Consider the following 21,808-nt stretch of genomic DNA (forward strand, 5'->3'; position numbering starts at 1 on the left):
TATTCTAACAGATTCTATCACAGACATCTGTATTCTAACTTCAAGAAGAGATTTTTAAAACTCAAACTAAAGCACTCATGATGTGTAATTGACGGCAGGATAACATTGAATCACTTTTACAAACGTTAGGGATACAAATAGGACGATTTAAACGTTAGGGACACAAATAGAATTTACCACAAACGTTGAGGACAAAAACGATACTTTACTCTAATAAAAATGTATAAGCTTTATAAAATTTATTACTTCTTTATTAAGATTATTTAATTTATGATTTATTTAGTCATGATATTATATTTTTATGTTTTAATCGTATTGATAATTTTAATTAATAGTAACAATCTGAACGTCTTTTTAACATGGAATCTTGTTTGAGACTTTATTCCCACATAAATGAAGGCGCTATTTTCAAGGGGAAAAGTATTTTTAAAATCTTTTTGGCCTAAGATTCTCAATAAATCATAGCCATTGAATTTTTGAATCAATGACTCAAATTTAAAACTTTTATTAATAATATACTAATTATATATATGTTTAAATATTTTTACAAATACTTCTATTTTAAAATTACATTTTTATCCTTTGTCTCCTCTTTTCATCTTTTCTCCATCACCCCCTCTCCCCGCCCACGTCGCTGAAAGGAAGAGTACGACCGCCACGAGGAGCCGCCGTCGTCGTCATCTTCTCGGGCTGCTTCTGCGTGCGCCGTCCTCGCCATCGTTCATCCGCGTCTTGCCGTCACTGTCGTCGTCATCTTCACGGGCTACATCTGCGTGCGCCGTCCTCGCTGTCTGTGGAGCACGACCGCCACGAGGAGCCGCCGTCGTCGTCATCTTCGTGGGCTGCCTCTGCGTGCGCCGTCCTCGCCGTCGTTCATACGCGTCTTGCCGTTGCCGTCTGTGGAGTCGCCGTTCGCCACTTTTAATGTTGTCGCCAAGTCAAGAACGAGCGCAAGGGAGAGAGATCTGTCCCCGTCGACTCTGTTCAGTGGGGGAGGAAGAAATGCGACAAGGAAGGGGAGCAGGAGCCGTCGCAGTGGTCGCTGCCACCACTGTTGGGTGACAGTGGTCAGAGCCACCGCTCATGGAGTCCGCCAGTTTCTGTCAAAAAAATGTGAAAAGAGAAAGAAGATGTGAGAAGAGGAAGAAGATGAGGATATTTATGTAATTACTATTTTATTTTATAGTTTTTTTAAATCACCAAAAATCTAAATATACTTTCCTCACCAAAGATAAAACTATAAATGAATATGTATTGGTCATTCTTAAAGTTTTTTTTTTTTTAAATGTTTCATGAACAACCACGTAAAACAAGTTGTAGCTACTTGCATAAGTATAAACATATATACTATAAACAATAGTCGATGACGTTACGATAATCCACTAAACGCGCTACAACAGCAGCGTAGCAAAGTTTAAAGGTGAAATTAAAACTCAAGTAAAGTCGACTTCACGTGAAGTTGATACTAAGAGTTAGATGATTTGAGTAATTTAACTGAATTTTCATCTAACGGCTCTCAGATATCAACTTCACATAGTATTATCCATGTTACATGAGGAGAATTCGTATGCTAGGTTTTTATATCTAAGAATCTTTGATACCCATTCCACAACATTTTCTCTCCAATAATGTTTCAGCAATGTCATAAACAGACAAAATCCTCCACCATCATCAATCAACAACACTCAAATTTCTTGACCTGTATATATTGCCCAGTGAGTCCAATATCTATTATTTTGGCACTGCGATTTGTTGAGGGGCTGAAGAACTTTTGTCCGTCGGTATTATTAGTGAGTAGTATAGCAATGTATACTTTTCCTCCTTGTAATTTTATTTAGTTTATTTATATACACAAGCACCTTATTTTTTATTTATTTAAAATATTATTTTATGTGTATATTAAAAAATTATTTATTAAATTAATTATTTATATATTAAAATCGTATAAAATAATATATATTTATACATAATATAGTATTTTGATTTGCAATATATACGATAATAACAGAATTTGAGATGGTTCAAGGGCGAAGAATTAATCTCTTAGACATGTACTGTTATATATCATGTCATTATTCATTAATTTTTTTGTGACTTAAAAAAAAATAAACAACAACTAAGAAAGAAAAAATAAACAAAAAACTGCTTAAAAAAGGCAGTCTCACTGAATACTACTCTCAAACTTCTTCTAAGGCAACGGAAGCTCCACTTGGGGAGAAATGGTCCTCATTGCAGTCTTTGTCATGATATCTGCTACTGTATTTGCATCTCTCAAGATCAACCGAAAATCAGCACGCCATTTCCAAGACATGATATCTCGGATTTTTAACACCAAAGAATCAATAAACCCAGAGCAATCCTGTAAATTATTAACAATAGTAAAAGCCTCCACACAGTCTGTCTCACATATAATGTCTCTTTATTCCGAGTCACATGCTAAAAAAAAGCCTCTCCAAATAGCAAACAATTCTCCTTGCAAAATGTATTGTTACGACTCTCAGTTGTTCCCAGACAGCCTCCTTGCCACCTTCCCTTCCAATCTCTACTAACACAAGTAAAACCAACTCGAGCACCATTGCCAAGATAGCTAGCATCACAATTAATCTTAAAAGTACCCACTGAGGGGGATAATCCAAGAGCCACTAATGGTGGAGGGAATAGACAGTCGTTGCAACTCAAAAATATTTCAGAGCTCATTTTTCAAGGACAAAGCCATACCAATCACCTTGTCTGTGGTCCAATGCTCGTGAGGATGAAAGATCTCGTTATTCCTCGAACACCAAATCCACCAGAGACCAGAAAAGAAGCTAAAGGGACGCTGTTTGCTATTATGTAAGAACCAACTCATTAAATCCACTGGTTGATCGGAAATCCCTAAAGCTTGCCAAACTAGTTGGACTTTTGGACAATCCCGAATACAATGTAAAACCGATTCCTGACCTGAGAAACATCGTGGACAACTATCTATGTGCGAAATGCCCCTCCTAAAATGAAATGCATCAGTAGGAAGAGCCTCCCGAAGATATAGCCAGACAAAAAATTTGTGCTTTTCCGAAACATGTTGACGCCAAACCCAAAGTCAATTACCCCTATCCTCCCAACTAAACATCTTCTTACTGAGCCACAAATAACCACTACGAGCATCATAAACCTTTGAGGCTGCGGCAGTCCAACACCAATTGACCTCTGAACCAACTTGAACATCTGGGTTGTAAGAGTTAATGTTGCTCTGCAGAGTGATTCAGAGGAGAATAGATATTCTCAAGGTTCCACTGTCCAGATGACCAAAGGTCTAAGATCCTGAGATCCGAATCAGAAATGTGAACATAATCCATCTTCTGACAGAGTCGCCCCTCTCTTATCTATTTAGAAAACCAAAAGTTCTGTTTCAAATCCCCAATGCACCAAATAAAACCTTCCTTTAGGATATCTCAAGCTCAACATATACTCTTCCAAACATAAGACCCCCTTCCTCGAGACTGACTAAAACAATCATCCTTAGATGAATGATATTTCTCCGTCAACAGTTGAACCCATAGCTTGTTAGGATGGTGAAAAGGTTGTCAAACTAGATTTCCAAAAAGAGCAATATTAGCACAAAAAGGATCTCTAATTCCCATACCTCCAAATTTTTTAGGGGTGACCAACACTTTCCAGTTAACTAGATTCAGGCCTCTACCATCAGCTTGACCCTTCCATAGAAACTTTCACATCATGGATTCTATCTTATTAGTTACCCCTTTAGGGAAGAGAGATACTTGCATGCGGTAAGTAGGAATTGCAGTCACTACCGAGTTGAGCAAACAGAGTCTGCCCGCCTTATTAAGCAATCTCCCTTTCTAGCTGGCTAGCCTTCCCCGAATCTTGTCCAGAACATTGTTGAAAGTTGCGCGTGTCACCCGAGAGTGATTAAGATTCACCCCTAAATACTTGCCCAAGTTCTGGACAAATCTGATGGAGGACACTCCTGTGAAAATATCTTTTCTTGTCGCTGAAACATTTATGGAGCATAGCGCTTTAGATTTCTCCACATTAATCTTCATCCCAGAGGCTCTGCAGAAATTTTCTAAAGCTACCATTACAGTTTGAACTTGCTATTTTTCGGCTTTACAGAAATGAAGCAAATCATCAGCAAACATCAAATGAGAAATTCTTGGACCCCCTTTAGAAACCGCAACCAGCTTCCACAAGCCCCTATCAACTTGTTGATTAATGGAACAGGACAATCTTTCCATACACAACACAAACAGATACGGTGATATAGGATCTCCTTGCCTAAGACCCCTGCTCGGAGTGAAGCCATTTAATCTATCCCCATTCTAGAGGATAGACAGTGAGGAAGCAGTGACACAACGCATAATCAGATTGACTGTCTGAGGAGGAAAGCCAAAACAAACAAGGGTTAGTTTCAAAAATCCCTAATCCACTCTATCGTACACTTTCTCCAGATTAATCTCAAAGGCCATGGTGCCTTTCTTTGACTTTGTCTTCTTCATGAAATGGAGAACCTCTTATGCTACAATATAATGATGTTGTCTGGGGTTCCTCTCCCCGGGATAAACCCTCCTTGAAGGGGCCCAACAATCTCTTTGAGATGGGAACAAAGTCTATTAACCAGGACCTTCATTATAACTTTGTAAACCACATTACAGAGACTAATAGGTCGAAAATCCTTCTTGAAAACCGGGTTTTCTACCTTCGGAATAAGAACCACAAGAGTTTCCATCATCCTTGGATCCATATCCAAACCAGAGAACGCATGACGAACCATAGTCCAAACATCAAAACCAACAATCTCCCAGTATTCTTTAAAGAAGAAAGCCTGAAACCCATCAGGGCCCGGCGCCTTAAAAGAATGCATACTAAAAACAGTCAACTTAACTTCTTCCAAAGTAACTGACGCTGTGAGGCTGCAACAGGCTTCATCATTCAGGGAAGGCAGCGGCACATCACCAAGACAACCTAAGTCTACATCCTCCGACTGGCAGAATATGTGTTTATAAAAGGATTCAGCTTCCCTTCTAAGGACATCCGGGTCCGTTTTCCACACCCCATCTTGAAGAAAGAGACCATGAATCTTATTATGCTTTCTCCGCACAAGAGTCTGGACATGAAAGTACTTGGTATTTTTATCCCCAAATTTTACCCACTGCTCTCTGGATTTCTGAAACCATAGAAGTTCCTCCTGCACAAGCGTGTTATTAAATTCCTCAATCAACTGTTATTCTTTTTACCGCATAGACAAATCTTCCATTACTTATAGTCGCTTCTGAAGAAAATTAATTTGTCTCTCCAATTCGCATTTTCTAACAAAAATGTTGCCGAACACTTTAGAATTAAACTCCAAAGAGTTCTTCTGCACTTCTGAAAGCTTGCCATGCATCTCTCTGTAGCCAGCCTACCATGATTGGTTCACAATATCTCTGTACTCCGGATGAGTTGCCCAAGCCGCAATAAACCGAAAAGGTCTATTCTTTTATGGTTGGGGACGACCTGTACAACGCACTAGGATAGGATAATAATCAGACTGAAGCCTATTTAAAATTTCTGCGTAAGGCTCTGGAAACAGAGATAACCATCCACTGTTGATACAAACCCGGTCAAGTTTTTTCGCCACATCAACACCATTTTTAACCCTTCTGTACCAAGAAAACCGTCTTCCAATAGTCTTCAAGTCAAACAGATCACTATCCCCTAGAGAGGCAGCAAGCCGATCTGCATGGTGACTTGAGAAGAGGCAACCCTTAGATTCATGAGAGAATAGTACTTCATTAAAATTACCAAGAACAATCCATGGCCCGCAGAAAGACGAAGACTGAGTAACAAGATAATCCCATAGTAGAACTCTGGTATTAAACTGAGGACTACCATAGATACCACTGCACCTCCAAATCACATTATTTACCTGAACCTCAACTGTAACACACTGATCGAAAGCATCAACCCATTTGCAGTGAACACCCTGCATTGCAGAAAGGAACCAGATACCCCCTTTATATCCTGACGCCTCCACTATACCAATAGGGTGATAACCAAGTCTTTTCCAGAACAGTTTCAAGTGTTGAAAAGGACAGTGAGTTTCAACCACAATAAAAATTACAAGTTTAAATTTCCTAACCAGCTCTTTACAATTCACCTGGGCTAACTTATTAGAAGCACCCCTAATATTCCAAGCTATTATATTTAAACTATCCATGATATAAAATATAAAAATATAAAACAAGAAAATCAAAGTGCTTCACCAACCTCAAACCGAGGCTTGCTCAGCGGAAGTGACTCCCGTGACCTTCATGTTTGCCGAATCTCCATGGAATATCTCCTTATTTCCGCCTACCGATGCAGCAACAGCCGGCAGCGCGCCTTTCTTCTCCAACGGAACCACCATGGTAATACTCTCCTTCACGGCTGCAAGAAGACATAACGATGCTTCCACCGCCGTGCCTCCATTCTTCTCAACTGGCGAGCTCTGTAGGGACGCCGGCCTTGATCGTTTCCGGAGAGAGGGGCCGCAAGGCACTGGGATGTGTCGGGTTGAGGAGATCGACGTCTCACTAACACAGAAAGCGTTGTGTCCGACCTTGACTCGTGACCCGACCCTGGCGCGATAAGAGCTGGATCCATCTGTGTGAGAGAAGTGGATGGTGGGCCTGATTACTCTACCCGAATCGGTTCTGGATTAAGTGCCTCTTTGGACCTTATTAGATTGCTTCTGACCCAGCTTGGTTTTACCTATTCTCACAACTTGCTCCCAGCCTGGTTCATCATGCATGCAAGCCTCCTCAACGTTATTTCCTTCCAAATTATTAGCCTCCAAATCCTCTTGCAAACTCGGTGCAGGATTCTCGCCAGTAACGCCACCTACCATATCAGGTTCTACTTCATTTGAATTGTGAATTTTCAGCTCAGGATGTGGCACTGCCCTTGTACCGTCCGGGGCTTGGTGGCATCGGAATCAGCACTCTTTCCTTTCCTGGAGTCTCTACCCAAGCACTGTGCCATATCGTGACCATAACGTGCACATGAATTACAAATTAAATTTAAACTTTCATACTCCACTACATGAGTTACGCCTTCCACAATGATATGCTTGATCACTGGCAGTCCTAAATTTATTTGAACACATGCTCGGGCATATCGTTCTCTTGTAGCCAACTTAGTGGCTAGGTCCATTTTGATAGGGACTCCTATTGCAGAAGCAATATATTCATATTAGCTTGTTCTTGATAGCACCAGATTGAGAGTCTCGAAATCCAAACTCATACAAGCATAGACCGAAGGATTGCTTACATGACCGAAAATCTATATCCCACGGTTTTATAGCAACATAATACCCCTCCACCAAGCATGAACTTCTTAATCATACTTAAGGGCAATCCATTTAGGTTGATGAAATACTAGAATGTATATTATTGTTATTCATCATTTAATTTACCTGAATTAATTAAAAATTTATTTAAAAAATGTTTCAAGAATACTTGGCTTGTTAAATTTAGCCATAAAAAATAATTTTTTTAGTAATGCAATTAAATACATTTTTAAATATTCCAATTTTAATAAAGCCTTTTGAAATTGATCATTTTATGAAGTAATTTTGTTGACTGTAGTTAGACAAGATAGAACATACAAATATGTAGCATATATATGAAAATTACCACTATTAAATATTCTAATTTTAATTTTTTTTCTTATTATTTTAGCATCAGCAAGCTTTTTCATTTTTCTTTTAGAATCATCGAGAACTACCACTACCTTTAAACCAAATTCAAAAACTAAGAAACTCTAACTCAAATTAAAATCCAATATGTATAATAATAAAACTAAATTCATAGCAACGTGGTATTTGGAGTGATTTAGAAATATTCATTTCTATTTTTACACAAATTCAAATTAAATTCAACAAATATAAAATTAAGAAAAATTTTAATTTCAACTCCAATTAAAAAAAATATATCATATATGTACTCCTATGTACTCTGATATCTCTATTTCGATGGACATATATATCAAAAACAAACAAAAAAAAAACAAACGTTGCTCAAAAACTTTATTAAAAAACTGGATCAGATGACGATTAATTAATTCACTAAAGTGCCAAACATGTATTTAAGAGGAAGCTCAGTATCTTATCTACAACAACAAACTGATGTAAGCAAATGTTGGATTTCCTCGTCAACACTGACTCATCGTCATCTCCACCGAAAGATTGCCACAAAAGTTCAAAATTAAGGAAAGAAGGGAGCATTCTTACTCCACGTTTTTAGCTTCATTATTTTGTTGGTCTGTATATATATTAATTAAAATTTAAGGAGTAGTCAGCATATATTCCGCATTATTGTTTGACTTTTGTGTTACATATACATAACGTTGTTTAATATTGTCAGTTTGTCACCGAAATTCAAACCCAGAAGTTAGCCTCGCTAGCTTAGTTGTACGTCATGTGAAATTGAACAATTAAGACATGGAACCATTTTAATAAAGATGTTTAAATTATATTATTTTTATTAAAATTAGATCAGACAAATTAATTTGGCCAAAAAATTGGTAAATTAAATCTTAAATCGATCTAAATTAATATTCTTTTTTATAAAAAATGATTACAATAACCTTATTATAAAAAATAACTAAAATATTCTTATTATATATAATTTTTTAATTTTAAAAATCCTAAATTCTAACCCTATAACAACACAGAAAAAAAAAGGATTAAAATTTAGGGTTCTCAATATATATATATATAATAGAAATATTTTAGTCATTTTTTATAATAGAAATATTATAATTATTTTTTATAAAAGTTATATTAATTTAGACCGGTTCAAGTTGTAATTTATTGATTTTTTGTCAAATCAATTTATCTAATCTAATTTTAATAAAAATAACATAATTTAATGAATTATATGTATTGAATTTTAATTATTTAAACATATCTTTAAAAAAAGACGTTTTAAGCATCTTTTTAAATGGCTCCTTTAATACATATAGTATACCCTTGAATTTGATTATGTAATGTTATTCTCAAGAATATAGATTTATTTGCCGAGGAAATTAAACAAGGCTTATCCAAAGAAATTGGAGGCATGGATGAGGTTAAGAGATAGGAGAAACTGCTTGAAAAAAAAAAAAAACCGTCTCATTAACATTCAATAAAAGATTAAATAATTATACGTAAATTTTTACTTTATTTTACATACAGAATTCGTTAATTAGTTTGATTCATTTGCGAATACATTATCTCTGGTGATAGGACTTGAAGAGTACAATGAAAATCCCAAGTTCTTATATGGGGAATCCATGTATAAGAGTAAAAGTACCATGTAAAAGGTTGCGAGAATATTCCATCCTCTGACTTTCAATATTTTTGATTAACTAAATGGATAAAAGCTATCCAACTTTATATACATATTATGTTCTTATCATTAATTTTATAATTTAAATATTAAAACACACTTTTAAGTTGTTTCCTTTCTTAAAACACATGTCAAATAGTCACACAAAAAAATACATGTCAAATTAAATGAGTAATAGTTCAAATGGCATAGTCTTCCCATACTCAATTAAGAGGTTGCGAGTTCGAGTCTCCTATCTTCAATATATATATAAAATATTAGTGTAGCAATAGTAAGAATATTTAGAGATCAAATATAGACAAATTAATTTCCAATCAATTGAGAACCACAAAATCACACATTTCATAAATACAAAAAAGTAGCTAATAATAAAAAATTAACAACTTATATCACTAGCAATATTATTGGTTGCATTTGCAATCTAACATCTATTCTTTTTACTTTTATCCTTGAACTAAATACTATCTTGGTTTCAAGGAAAAAGCTAACAGAACCTTTGGACTACACTGTAATGAAACGGGCAGTGCCGGGAATTCATAGCCAAACACCAAGATAATCAATAAATATGTTAATTCAATTATTCTAATAATTCATACATGATTACTTTAAGAATATAGTGAAAAATCAATTTGCAGATAAATTAAAAGTGAAGCTTAATTAAAGCTTCGAAAAGTATAAATCATGAATTAAGATTAGTAGCACTATGTAATCCGTTATTGTTACATAAATCAGTAATATCCCTCTTTGAAGATTCATACTCCTTATAACTCTGTTGAATAAACCCTACAAATTAGGTTCATAAATTACACCTGTACTTTACTGATATCTTCGGCTAACAAACCCTATAATCGAGAACAGGTCAAACACGCCACAAGTGCTAAGAATCTTGCACTTAACCAAACTCGCACATTGATTCTCGGTAACAAACCCTAAAAAGCCGAACACTACTCAAACGTCCACATTCCTCTGCTACGCGGTCTATTTAAACAAACGAGCAAACCTCGTATAAAGCAGACAAAAAGCAGTGATCATAAGCTACTAGGAAAACAACTCCATAGCACAAAACCCTACAAATTCCTTACCTTTATTTTTGCTTGTTGAAGTTTATATTACCGAACACTAACTTGAGCGTCGGAGTCCTTTTTGCAGGTCCCACGCCGAGGTCTTCAGTTCCAAGGAGAATACTTCCGAGCCCCTGACGAAGCTTGTAGCCGAGCATACTTCGGAAGCTTTATCTTGCAAGGAACATTTGGTGCCCACCGTGGGACCGGGTTTAATAAACCCCCTTCTTTTTATTTCCTTTCCCAGTAATAACACTGTTTCACACACCTCGTGCTCTGCTTTTCTTTTCAGAAACTGAAGCATGACAGATCAGTCGGATACCCAACCGCATTCTCGGACCAATGCCGATCTTATGGCGGCCAACGCCGTTTTGCTCGCAGAGAATCAACGCATGGCCGAACTGTTAGCTACGCTACAAAATGGTGGCGAAAGGAAGAATGTCAACAAAGAGGCAAATACCGAACAACACGAGGAGCATCAGTCGGAATCCAATGCAAAAACAGGGAAAACACCCCTGAAAACAGGGAGACGACAAGCTAACCCTTTTTCTAAAGAAATTATGAGTTTTAAAATGCCTCAGAATTTCACACTCCCATTGACTTTGGCACCGTACAAAGGGATTGGAAATTCTAAAGTTAATGTCACAAAATTTGAATCTATGATGTTCCTGAACAGCGACTCCGATCCCATTCTGTGCCGATCTTTTTCCACTTTTTTAGATGGTGCCGCGTTATTATGGTTCTCTAATTTACCTGCAGGATCAATTACCAGTTTTGACGACTTCTCTAAGCTGTTCATCAATCAGTTTGCAGCCTCAAAGATCTATGTAAGGGACTCGGACTACCTTAGCACGATCAGACAAGGACAATATGAAAGTCTGAAAGATTACATGACATGCTTCACAACAGCCGCAATGGAAATCCCCGACCTCAATCCCGAAGTACAGCTCCACGCCCTGAAGAGCGGCCTCTGACCAGGAAAGTTCCAGGAGGCCATAGCCATCGCAAAGCCAAAAATGTTGGAAGAATTCCGAGACAAAGCAACAGGGCAGATCGAAATTGAGGAGCTGCGTGAAACTTGGAGGAACGAACCACCCCAAAAAGAGGAGAACAAATCTCAAACAAGGGACTCCAAGAGGCCTTTCAAGTTAACCCCAAAATTCGACTCATACACAAGATTTAACACAAGAAGGGAGGACATCCTGAAAGAAATACTGCATAACAAGCTCATTAAGCCACCAAGCAGGGCCGGCTCATATCAAGACCAGAGGTTCGTCGACAAATCGAAGCACTGTGCCTTCCACCAGAAGTTCGGACATACAACCGACGAATGCGTCATTGCCAAGGACCTCCTGGAGAGACTAGCGAGGCAAGGACACCTGGACAAATACATAAGCAAGGCCCGACTAGCTTCAAAAGGTCACAATGACCGACGCCCAGAGCGGACACCAAACACACCAAACAAGCTCAGAACGCAACCTCCGCCGCCAAAGGGAGTTATAAATTGCATCTCAGGAGGATTTGCAAGCGGTGGTCAAACCAACTCAGCACGCAAACGCCGATTCCGAGAAATGCTAACAATGCAACAAACAAACGAGGCGACCTCACACAAACCACGAACACCGAACATATCTTTCAAACAATCCGACTACCAAGCAAGGTCGGATAACTTAGACGATCCAGTGGTAATCTCAGTCCAAGCAGGAGATCTTCTCGTGAAGAAAGTCTTACTCGACCTTGGCAGTAGTGCAGACATAATTTTCTATTCCACCTTCAAAAAAATGAAGCTCAGCGAACAGACCATGCTACCATCCTCTGGGGAACTAGTCGGATTCTCAGGAGAACGTGTATCCATACTCGGCAGCGTATGGTTACAAATAACCATTGGAGACCATCCACTGAGCAAAACCAAGGATATACAATTCTTAGTTGTTAACTACAGCAGCCCTTACAACATCATCTTAGGCAGGCCCTTTTTGAATTCTTTTGGGGCTATTGTTTCAACCATCCATCTCTGTGTTAAATTTCAGGTGCAGGGGGACCAAATAGCCACTATTCACTCCGATCACATCGAATCTCGGCAGTGCTACAACGAAAGCCTGAAGATAAGATCGGAAAACAATCAGAAAGTCAATACCAACAAGGAAATATATGACGTCGCCAACATCGTCGACCCCACCGACTTCGATCCCAGAGAATATCTCCGAGACAGGCCGGCACCAACAGACAATCTCGAAAAGGTACAACTGGATAACAATGACGACCATTTTACTTATATAAGTTGTTCTCTTCTTTCAGGAGTTAAACAACGAATCATCAACTTACTCCGGGCCAATGCCAACCTGTTCGCTTGGACGCCCATGGATATGCCCAGAATCGACCCCGACCTCATATGCCACAAGTTACAAATTGATCCGAAAGCTCGGCCAATATCACAAAAGAAGCGAAACATGGGTGATGAAAAAAGAGCCGCTTGTTTGGAAAAAACCCAGAAACTCTTGCGAGCAGGTTTCATAGAGGAGCTGCGATTTACAACATGGCTCTCGAACATGGTCATGGTAAGAAAAACATCAGGTAAATGGCGAATGTGTGTAGACTTCACTAACCTAAACAAAGCATGTCCTAAGGACGCTTATCCACTCCCATGCATAGATAAACTGGTAGATAATGCATCAGGATACAATATTTTGAGTTTCCTATGCGCATACTTTGGATACAACCATATTCTAATGCACCCAAAAGATAAGGACAAAACAACTTTCATAACCGAACTAGGGAACTATTATTATAAAGTTATGCCTTTTGGACTTAAGAATGCAGGTGCTACTTATCAACGACTGATGGACAAGGTTTTTAGCAAACAAATAGGAAGAAACTTGGAGGTATATGTCGACGACATGGTCGTCAAGTCTCAACAAGACCACATTCACGACACCGACTTAGAGGAGGTATTCAAACAGGTAAGAAAACACAACATGAGACTCAACCCAAAGAAATGTGCTTTTGGGGTCAAAGGTGGGAAATTCCTCAGCTTCATGCTGACAGCAAGAGGAATCGAGGCAAACCCCGAGAAATGTGAAGCGATAATCAACATGAGGAGTCCTCGGACAATAAAAGAAATACAACAACTAAACGGGAGACTAGCTGCGCTATCCCGATTCATACCAGAAATATCTACACACTCCCAGCACTTCTTCAATGCACTCAAGAAGCAAACACGCTTTAACTGGAACAAGGATTGTGAAGCATCTTTTCAAAAGTTAAAAACGATATTATCCTCTCCCCCAATCCTACAGAAACCAAACTCCGGTAAACCCCTACTATTATATTTATCAGTAACTTCTAATGCTGTTAGCTCGGTACTTGTGACAGAAGTCAAAGACAAACAAGAGCCAGTCTACTTTGTCAGCAAATTACTGCAAAACGCGGAACTGAGATATCCACCGACGAAAAAACTAGCATATGCATTAATACTCAGAGCAAGAAGGTTAAGGCATTATTTTCAAAGCAACCAAATCATCGTCAAGACAAATCAACCCCTGCGAAAAATCCTCACAAGACCCGAGGTCTCAGGAAGACTCACCAAATGGTCCATAGAACTTTCCGAATTTGACATCGTCTACGAACCAAGGTCAGCTATCAAAGCTCAGTTCTTAGCAAATTTCCTAGCAGAATTGACAGACCAGCCGAACCAAGACTATACCTGGGAGCTATATGTAGACGGCGCCTCAAATGCAGAAGGATCAGGAGCGGGTGTATACCTCACCAACAAACATGATCTCCAAACCGAGCAGTTAATCAGATTCTCATTCCAAACAAGCAATAATCAAGCCGAGTACGAGGAATTGCTTGCCGGGCTACGACTAGCACAATCCCTAAATATAACACATCTCCAAGTCTATTGTGACTCACAGCTCATCGTCCAATAGGTAACAGGACATTTTCAGGTAAAAGATCAATTATTAGAAAGATATCATACACTGGTAAGAGACCTCATCCCCCAATTCTATTCAGTACAAATCACACATATAGCTCGGGAACAAAACACCCGAGCAGATGCATTATCAAAAAAAAAAAACAACAACAAAATAACAAAACACATTTAGAATACAAAACAAACTACAAACAAATACAACTACAAACTAACTTGCAGATAGCGAGCAACCCCTATTTTCCCAGCCTCATGAATCGTTTTTACATCAGCATCAACTTGAGCCACCTCGTCAGCCACCGCCGTGAAAGGATACGAAGCTGACCATATGGAATTCCTCGGCCCATCCTTATATCTGTGCAAAAACAAGTTGAGTATCATGCGCCGACTTAATCTCCTCGGCTGAAAACACAACTTCATCCTCCCGTTGATCAGTTAAATCCACAATTTTTGAAGGACCCCCACCCCTTTTCCTCTTCAAGGGAATCTCCTGCTCAACCGACCCACCTTTTTCCTTAACCACGTTAGTCGAGGAACCCTCTTTCTCTTTCTTCTTAGCCTTATTCACATAAGCCTTGAGATTAGCAGTCGTCAAAGTCGACGCCTTCTCACCTAAAACCATAACAAATCTCAGTCAAGAACTTTGTACAGCAAGAAGTCAGAAAAACACAAAAACATAAGCTATACCTAAATACTCATCTAAAGCCTCCCTATCCCCTTCAAGTCTCAACAAAGCAGGAATAGAAAGCAACTCAGCAGAAGACATCGCCGAAATCAAGAACCCAATAATATAATCCTCACTCCTTACCCTCTCCTCACATTCTAACACCTGCCTAGGTTCAGCCGACCAAAACACAGGAAACCTCTCCTCCATCAGGGAATCAAGATAGAATGGGTAACAATCCTCACACACCTGAACCTTAACATACATTTCCTTAAAATCATTGAATGAGGACTTGTACAAGCTAAAGATGGCCCACCCCGGATGACTACTTAAATTAACCCAACCCCCTTTCCACACCCCCTTCGCCTGGAACAATGAAAAAAACACCCTTAACGAGGGATAACACCCCAAATACTCCATCAGACATTCAAAGGCACAAACGAAGGCCCATGAATTAGGATGCAGCTACGTAGGGGCACAGTTCAACAACGACAGTACACCACATTCGAAATCAGTAAAGGGGAAACGAACCCCAAGCTCAGTCAAAATGCATGTATAAATATAAAAGTAAGACCAATCATCCCTCTTCTCACACACCCTATCATTTTTACCACAAGGCAAAAACCTCACTTTCAGATTATCACTACCCCTGACCCACCTAGCATCATTCAGTTGAGACAACATTTCCACAGTATCAAACACAGACACCCGCGACTTAACATCACTATCAACCCAACCGTAAGGGTCGTTTACATCAACAACAACTCCTTTCTTTCCCATAGAGAGACGAAGACAAACAGAAAAAGTACAAAAGACTAAAAGTATTTACCTTTTTTGCACATTCTGCCACACAAAAGCCAAACTCCCAAGAAGCCTAACAGACAGGGGACAGCGAGTTACTATGACACACTACCCCACGAACCCCCCCCCCACTCCCCAGTCCCCATTAACTACACCACTCATGCAACCCCACTTTCAAAAAAAAAAAGCAAGAGAAACAAACAACACACTGAACAACAAACATTGGGGCAGGCCCAACATCCAAAGCCCATACAACGCAAGCCCAGCCAGAGAAACACGTTGAGCTTGGGGGCTACCCAGGCACTAAATCCACCCAAATAATCCAATTACACAAGCCGGGGATATAGAAAAGCTCAACATGTTTCCCATGCCGAGCTTGGGGGCTGTGTATCTTACCGATATCCTCGGCTAACAAACCCCACAACTGAGAACAGGTCAAACACGCCACAAGTGCCAAGAATCTCGCACTTAACCAAACTCGCACATTGATTCCCAGTAACAAACCCTAAAAAGCCAAACACTACTCAAACGTCCACATTCCTCTACTACGCGGTCTATTTAAACAGACGAGCAAACCTCGTATAAAGCAGGCAGAAAGCAGTGATCATAAGCTACTAGGAAAACAACTCCGTAGCACAAAACCCTACAAATTCCTTACCTTTATTTTTGCTTGTTGAAGTTTATATTACCGAGCACTAACTTGAGCGTCGGAGTCCTTTTTGCAGGTCCCACGCCGAGGTCTTCAGTTCCAAGGAGAATACTTCCGAGCCCCTGACGAAGCTTGTAGCCGAGCATACTTCGAAAGCTTTATCTCGCAAGGAACAACACCCAAAAAAGACATACTTACTTTCAATCGATGGAAACTAAAAGCAAAAAGACACGTCTTTTAATTTACTATCAGTAGTGTCTCTGGGATGCCAAACACATGATTTTGTGTATCCAGAGTTCTCCTGCACACTCATGAGATCTTGAGTGTATCGGATTGCCTGACGAGGAACCTAACATTTCTAGTTTCCTTGTGCTTCAGGAACTTCACGGTTCCAGCATTCGCTACTTTTGTTGATTCCCATCTTCCACCAATAGCAACACTTTCGTTTTTCTTGCACGTGAGCAAAGTTAAGACTGTAGGAAGGAGAAGCAACCAGTAGACAATAGCAATGACAAGCCTTGAAAATCTAAGAAAATAGCGATAGCAAGGACAACGAGAGATTGGGGGTTGGATTTGAGGGAGAAAACGAGATCGATAGCAAGACACACTTAGCAGATTAGACGACACTCACAAAACTGAAGCAAAAAAATTAGAAATTTGATTTGAAAAATTCTAAGAACAAAAATTAAAATAGAGAGAGAATAATCCAACAAAAATAAAAAAGAATGGAGGAAATAATGTAATTTGTTTCGCTGCCCAAATAATTAGTCACGGTGATGATATTAGGGTGGCAAATCGAAAAGTCCAAAGCGCAATTCTACTACAGAATCCTTTTTCGTAGCAAATTTCAAGCACGGTAATATAATTTTGTCACTTTAATGCATCTGTGGACATTTTGTCATGACAAACTCTTGGTGTTTCTGGTAGTGATTTCAATATATATAAACATTGATTTGTATATAGAAATATCTTTTACAGGTATTTATTCCCGCCAAATAAAACAATGTCTCGAAGACTAAGCAACGGACAAATTAAATTATACCTTGGTGCGGTAAGTTGCAACAATAATTATTATTTATATTTTATTTATTAATACATGAGGTTAACTTCACTCTCAAGTAACTAACAAATAGAATTGCCTATCAAGTAACTGATTATGTTTAATTTTATTAACAGATTCTTAATGAATCTTGAAATTTTGAGTAGCTTTCTCTCTATCAAGTTATAATTATTTTTGAGAGAAAGTCTAGGAGGCTAGCAACTTTTGTATTTTGTGGCAACACTTAACCATCAAAAGAAAAGTGAGTGATCTCCCACTATTGGATGTAATCTCACACCATTAAAAATACTATTGATGGTCAATTAATGATTATAAAACACAAAAATTGCTGGCCTCTAACACTCCTCATTATTTGGTATTCTCCGAAGATGGCCAATATGATCAGATATGAGAGAAAATGAAATGAAGTATATCTTTATTTAATGATATTTTTTATACGTACCATATATACTTATAAACTTCAAATGTTAATTATTAATCTAGATTTTATCTGAATCTCCAGGTACAAAAAATATTAAATAAAAAAAGATAAATATAAAAAAGAGTACTCTAATATTTATTTATTTAATTTGTTGGTAGATTCATTTTTCAATTGATATGACAATGAAAGTATTAAATTTACAAGTATAATTTATGTCGATCTCTAAAGTATTTATTGATATATCATCAGTAAATATATTTAATTATTTTTATAATTTATATAATTCAATAATAAATAAATAATGGGTATATAGTTACGTCTGTTTTTTTTCTCTCGTTGTTGTAAGTGAAAAAACATTTTGTAGAGATGGAATTAGTTACTTACACTGGAGACTTATCCAAAAATAGAATATGAACAATTCACTATTGCTCCGGTTTCGGGTCATATATGATTGAGGAAGACATGGCCAGACTGGTTCAAAGCTAAGCATTGAAAAACGTGATATATGTGTTACCATATTAAGAATTAAGATAATCATTAAGCTATCCTGGATTATCGGTTAACAACCATTACTTTGAGGTGAGCTTGGAGTTGTCCATGCATGCATAAACTATAAATTAAAGCACTTCTCATTCGTTCTCCATAAGCAACAACTCTAAGTCCTTCTTTGATTCAATTCCGAAGCAATTAATCCATTTTTCGCTTCAAAGGAAAACCAAGAACTGAAGGGAACATAAGGGACGTGTTTTTAAAATGGAGTCCCCAACGAAGAGCTCACTTCAGCTGGAGACGGCTACAACCACGAATATTACACCCATTTTGAAGATTATTTCAGTTGCATCCGTTGCTGCTGGCATCCAGTTTGGGTGGGCCCTACAACTCTCCCTCCTCACACCATACGTCCAACTGTTGGGGGTCCCACACGTGTGGGCCTCCTTCATTTGGCTGTGTGGTCCCATCTCCGGGATGGTAGTCCAGCCCATTGTGGGATACTACAGTGATCGTTGCAACTCAAGACTCGGCCGCCGTAAACCTTTTATCATCACTGGAGCCCTTTCTGTCATCATCGCCGTCTTTCTCATCGGATACGCTGCTGACCTCGGTCACTCCTTCGGCGATGACATTACGAAGAAAACCCGCCCTCGAGCTGTTGCCATATTCGTCATCGGCTTTTGGGTTCTAGACGTGGCCAACAATATGCTCCAAGGGCCTTGCCGCGCCTTCTTGGGCGACCTGTCTGCCGGAGACGAAGGCAAGATCCGAATGGCCAATGCCTTCTTCTCTTTCTTCATGGCAATAGGTAACATCCTCGGCTACGCGGCAGGTTCATATGAAAATCTACACAAAGCATTTCCGTTCTCGAACACGGAGGCATGCGACAAGTTCTGTGCTAACCTCAAGAGCTGCTTCTTCATCTCCATCCTTCTCCTCCTTACCCTGGCTGGCCTTGCCATGTTCTTCGTTGAAGATGTTCCCCTCTCAGAGGCAAAGAAAAATGAGGACATTGAAGGCACTGAGGACTCTTCTCGTTCGGCAGGATGCTTTGGAGAAATCATTGGGGCGTTGAAGGAGCTAAAGAAGCCAATGTGGATCTTGATGCTTGTAACAGCCATCAACTGGATCGGTTGGTTCCCATTCTTCTTGTTCAACACCGACTGGATGGGGAAGGAGGTGTACGGTGGTAACGTGGGTGACGAGGCCTACGACAAGGGTGTCCGCGCTGGATCGTTGGGTTTGATGATAAACGCTATCGTTTTGGCAGTTATGTCATTGGGAGTTGAACCGGCTAGCAATATCATGGGTGGAGCAAAGAACCTTTGGGGTATTGTTAACTTCATCCTTTCCGGTGGATTGCTTTCTACAATTTACATCACCAAGGTTGCCGAGTTTGACCGCCATCGTGCCGGCCATTATGTTCCTCCAGCTACCGGCGTAAGGGTTGGTGCCATGACTTTTTTCGCCGTCATCGGTATTCCACTTGCGGTAATCATCGATCCTACTTTCTCCTTTCATTAATTTATCAACTTCGTTTTAGCTTATGCGGTGGTTTGTTTTTGTTTTCAGATCAATTTCAGCGTTCCATTCGCTCTAGCATCAGTCTACTCAGCCACCAGTGGAGCAGGCCAAGGCTTGTCTCTTGGGGTTCTCAATCTTGCCATTGTGATCCCACAGGTTTGTATATATATTATTTTAATTTAATTTATTGGAATTATGGAGTTAATTTAATAAGGTTTGTATTGACTCAAATTTATATTATATAAAATGTGTATGTAGATGATAGTGTCAACAGTGAGTGGACAAGTGGATGCTTGGTTCGGCGGAGGGAACTTGCCTGCATTTGTGATGGGTGCGATAGCGGCGGCTGTGAGTGGTGCAATGGCAATTGTCATGCTTCCGTCCATAAAGAAATCGGATGCAACCAAAGCTTCTATGGTCGTTGGTGGCGGACACTGATCGTAAAATAGTAGGAAATTCACTACAAGGAACCCTTTTGAATAACACCTCGCATAAGATACAGAACATTCATCATAAAATTCAGAATGTTCATATTAAGATGATTATGTGAGTGCTATCTAGTTTTTTTTATGTACATTAAAGTATGTATCACTAAGACAAAAGGTCCGATCTTACTGTTCCTATTATTTCTCTAAATTGAGATGATATAATAAGTTCTTACGTAATTCATATTCCAAGTCTAAAAAAGACTACCAAGTGTACTTGTGAGATGGATTGAATATACTCAAATGCTTTGCCCCAAAATTTATCTCTCGTGTGTTAAGTTTGGTTGGTCTTTTATGCATTTATTTATTTACTTTACTTCTTCAACTTTAACTTCGCAGCAAACATTTGTTGTTTATCTATCACATATGCGCATAGGAAAATTTTTAGATTTTAATAGCTCTTGGCCCATTTTTTATTATTATAATTGTGCTCATATATTCCAATTCATCAATAATTTTGCTTTCCAAAGCCACTAAAAGAGTAGTAATGCTCTAGCAATAAAGAGTTGGATACTGAAAAAAAAAAAAAAAAACTATAAGCCCGTCAATCTTAAAGATTATTCTTCGAACTTTATTTTATATTTTTCTCTTTTTCTAGAACAATTAGTTAAAAATATTGGAACTAAAATAAAAATGTTAAAAATATTATCTACTGATGAAACTTGAATATTATTCATAACAATACTTTGCAAAGGAAAGATACTAATCCACAAGAATAGGATAGAAATTCTATTTACTAATATACTTTTTAAGTGATAGATCTGTCATATAGAAACTAGTATTAAATTTAGAATTCCGATTTATCATCTAAGGTTTTTTTTTAACACCAAATATAATCCACTATTAAATTATTGACAATAATTTAATAACAAATGGAGTTTTTAGTAATCTTTTTTATTTTAGTATGAGTCTTTGTTTACTTAATTTTGATATAGCTCGTCTTTAAACTATCAATTCTTGGTTTTCACTACAAGAAAAACACTTATTCAGCCACACTTTTTTAAGCTACATTTGAAAAGCGTAGCCTATTCATAGAATAGGCTACACTTTTTTCTGTGTTCCCTTTTTATAAGGGAATAGGAAACACAATTGTGACATCATTTAAAAAGTGTAGCCTTATATTGATATTTATAGGTACACTTTTCATACCAAAGGAAGCGCTTTTAAGAAGTAACCTATTTGTTATGTTTTGGGTGCGCTTTAAAAGTGATGCCTAATGTATCTAGAGCCAAATATACAAACACTTAGTAATTTTTTGTTTCCTTTTTACCAAATCACATACTACCATACACTCTAGGGTCTGCAAACAGCCCTCTTCTCTAAGCACCACAAGACGCAATCATGCACCCTCGGTCCCCCTCATGGCTCACGAA

At 38.4% G+C, this 21,808-nt stretch overlaps 2 protein-coding genes across 2 annotated transcripts; both read left to right on the plus strand.

Annotated features, from left to right (window-relative positions):
- The first annotated feature begins 11,424 nt into the window (after window positions 1-11,424).
- LOC148543487 (uncharacterized) lies at window positions 11,425-14,337 on the plus strand. Its single transcript, XM_088497992.1, has one exon. It carries the CDS (start codon window positions 11,425-11,427, stop codon window positions 14,335-14,337), a length of 2,913 nt encoding a protein of 970 aa, XP_088354118.1.
- A 4,350-nt stretch (window positions 14,338-18,687) lies between these two features.
- LOC107641588 (sucrose transport protein SUC8-like) lies at window positions 18,688-20,388 on the plus strand. Its single transcript, XM_016345071.3, has 3 exons — window positions 18,688-19,917; window positions 19,999-20,106; window positions 20,209-20,388. Exons 1-3 carry the CDS (start codon window positions 18,688-18,690, stop codon window positions 20,386-20,388), a joined length of 1,518 nt encoding a protein of 505 aa, XP_016200557.1.
- Window positions 20,389-21,808: the final 1,420 nt, after the last annotated feature.

Source organism: Arachis ipaensis, chromosome B9 (assembly GCF_059453495.1).
Source record: "Arachis ipaensis isolate K30076 ecotype BB chromosome B9, ASM5945349v1, whole genome shotgun sequence".
Classification (NCBI taxonomy): domain Eukaryota; kingdom Viridiplantae; phylum Streptophyta; class Magnoliopsida; order Fabales; family Fabaceae; genus Arachis; species Arachis ipaensis.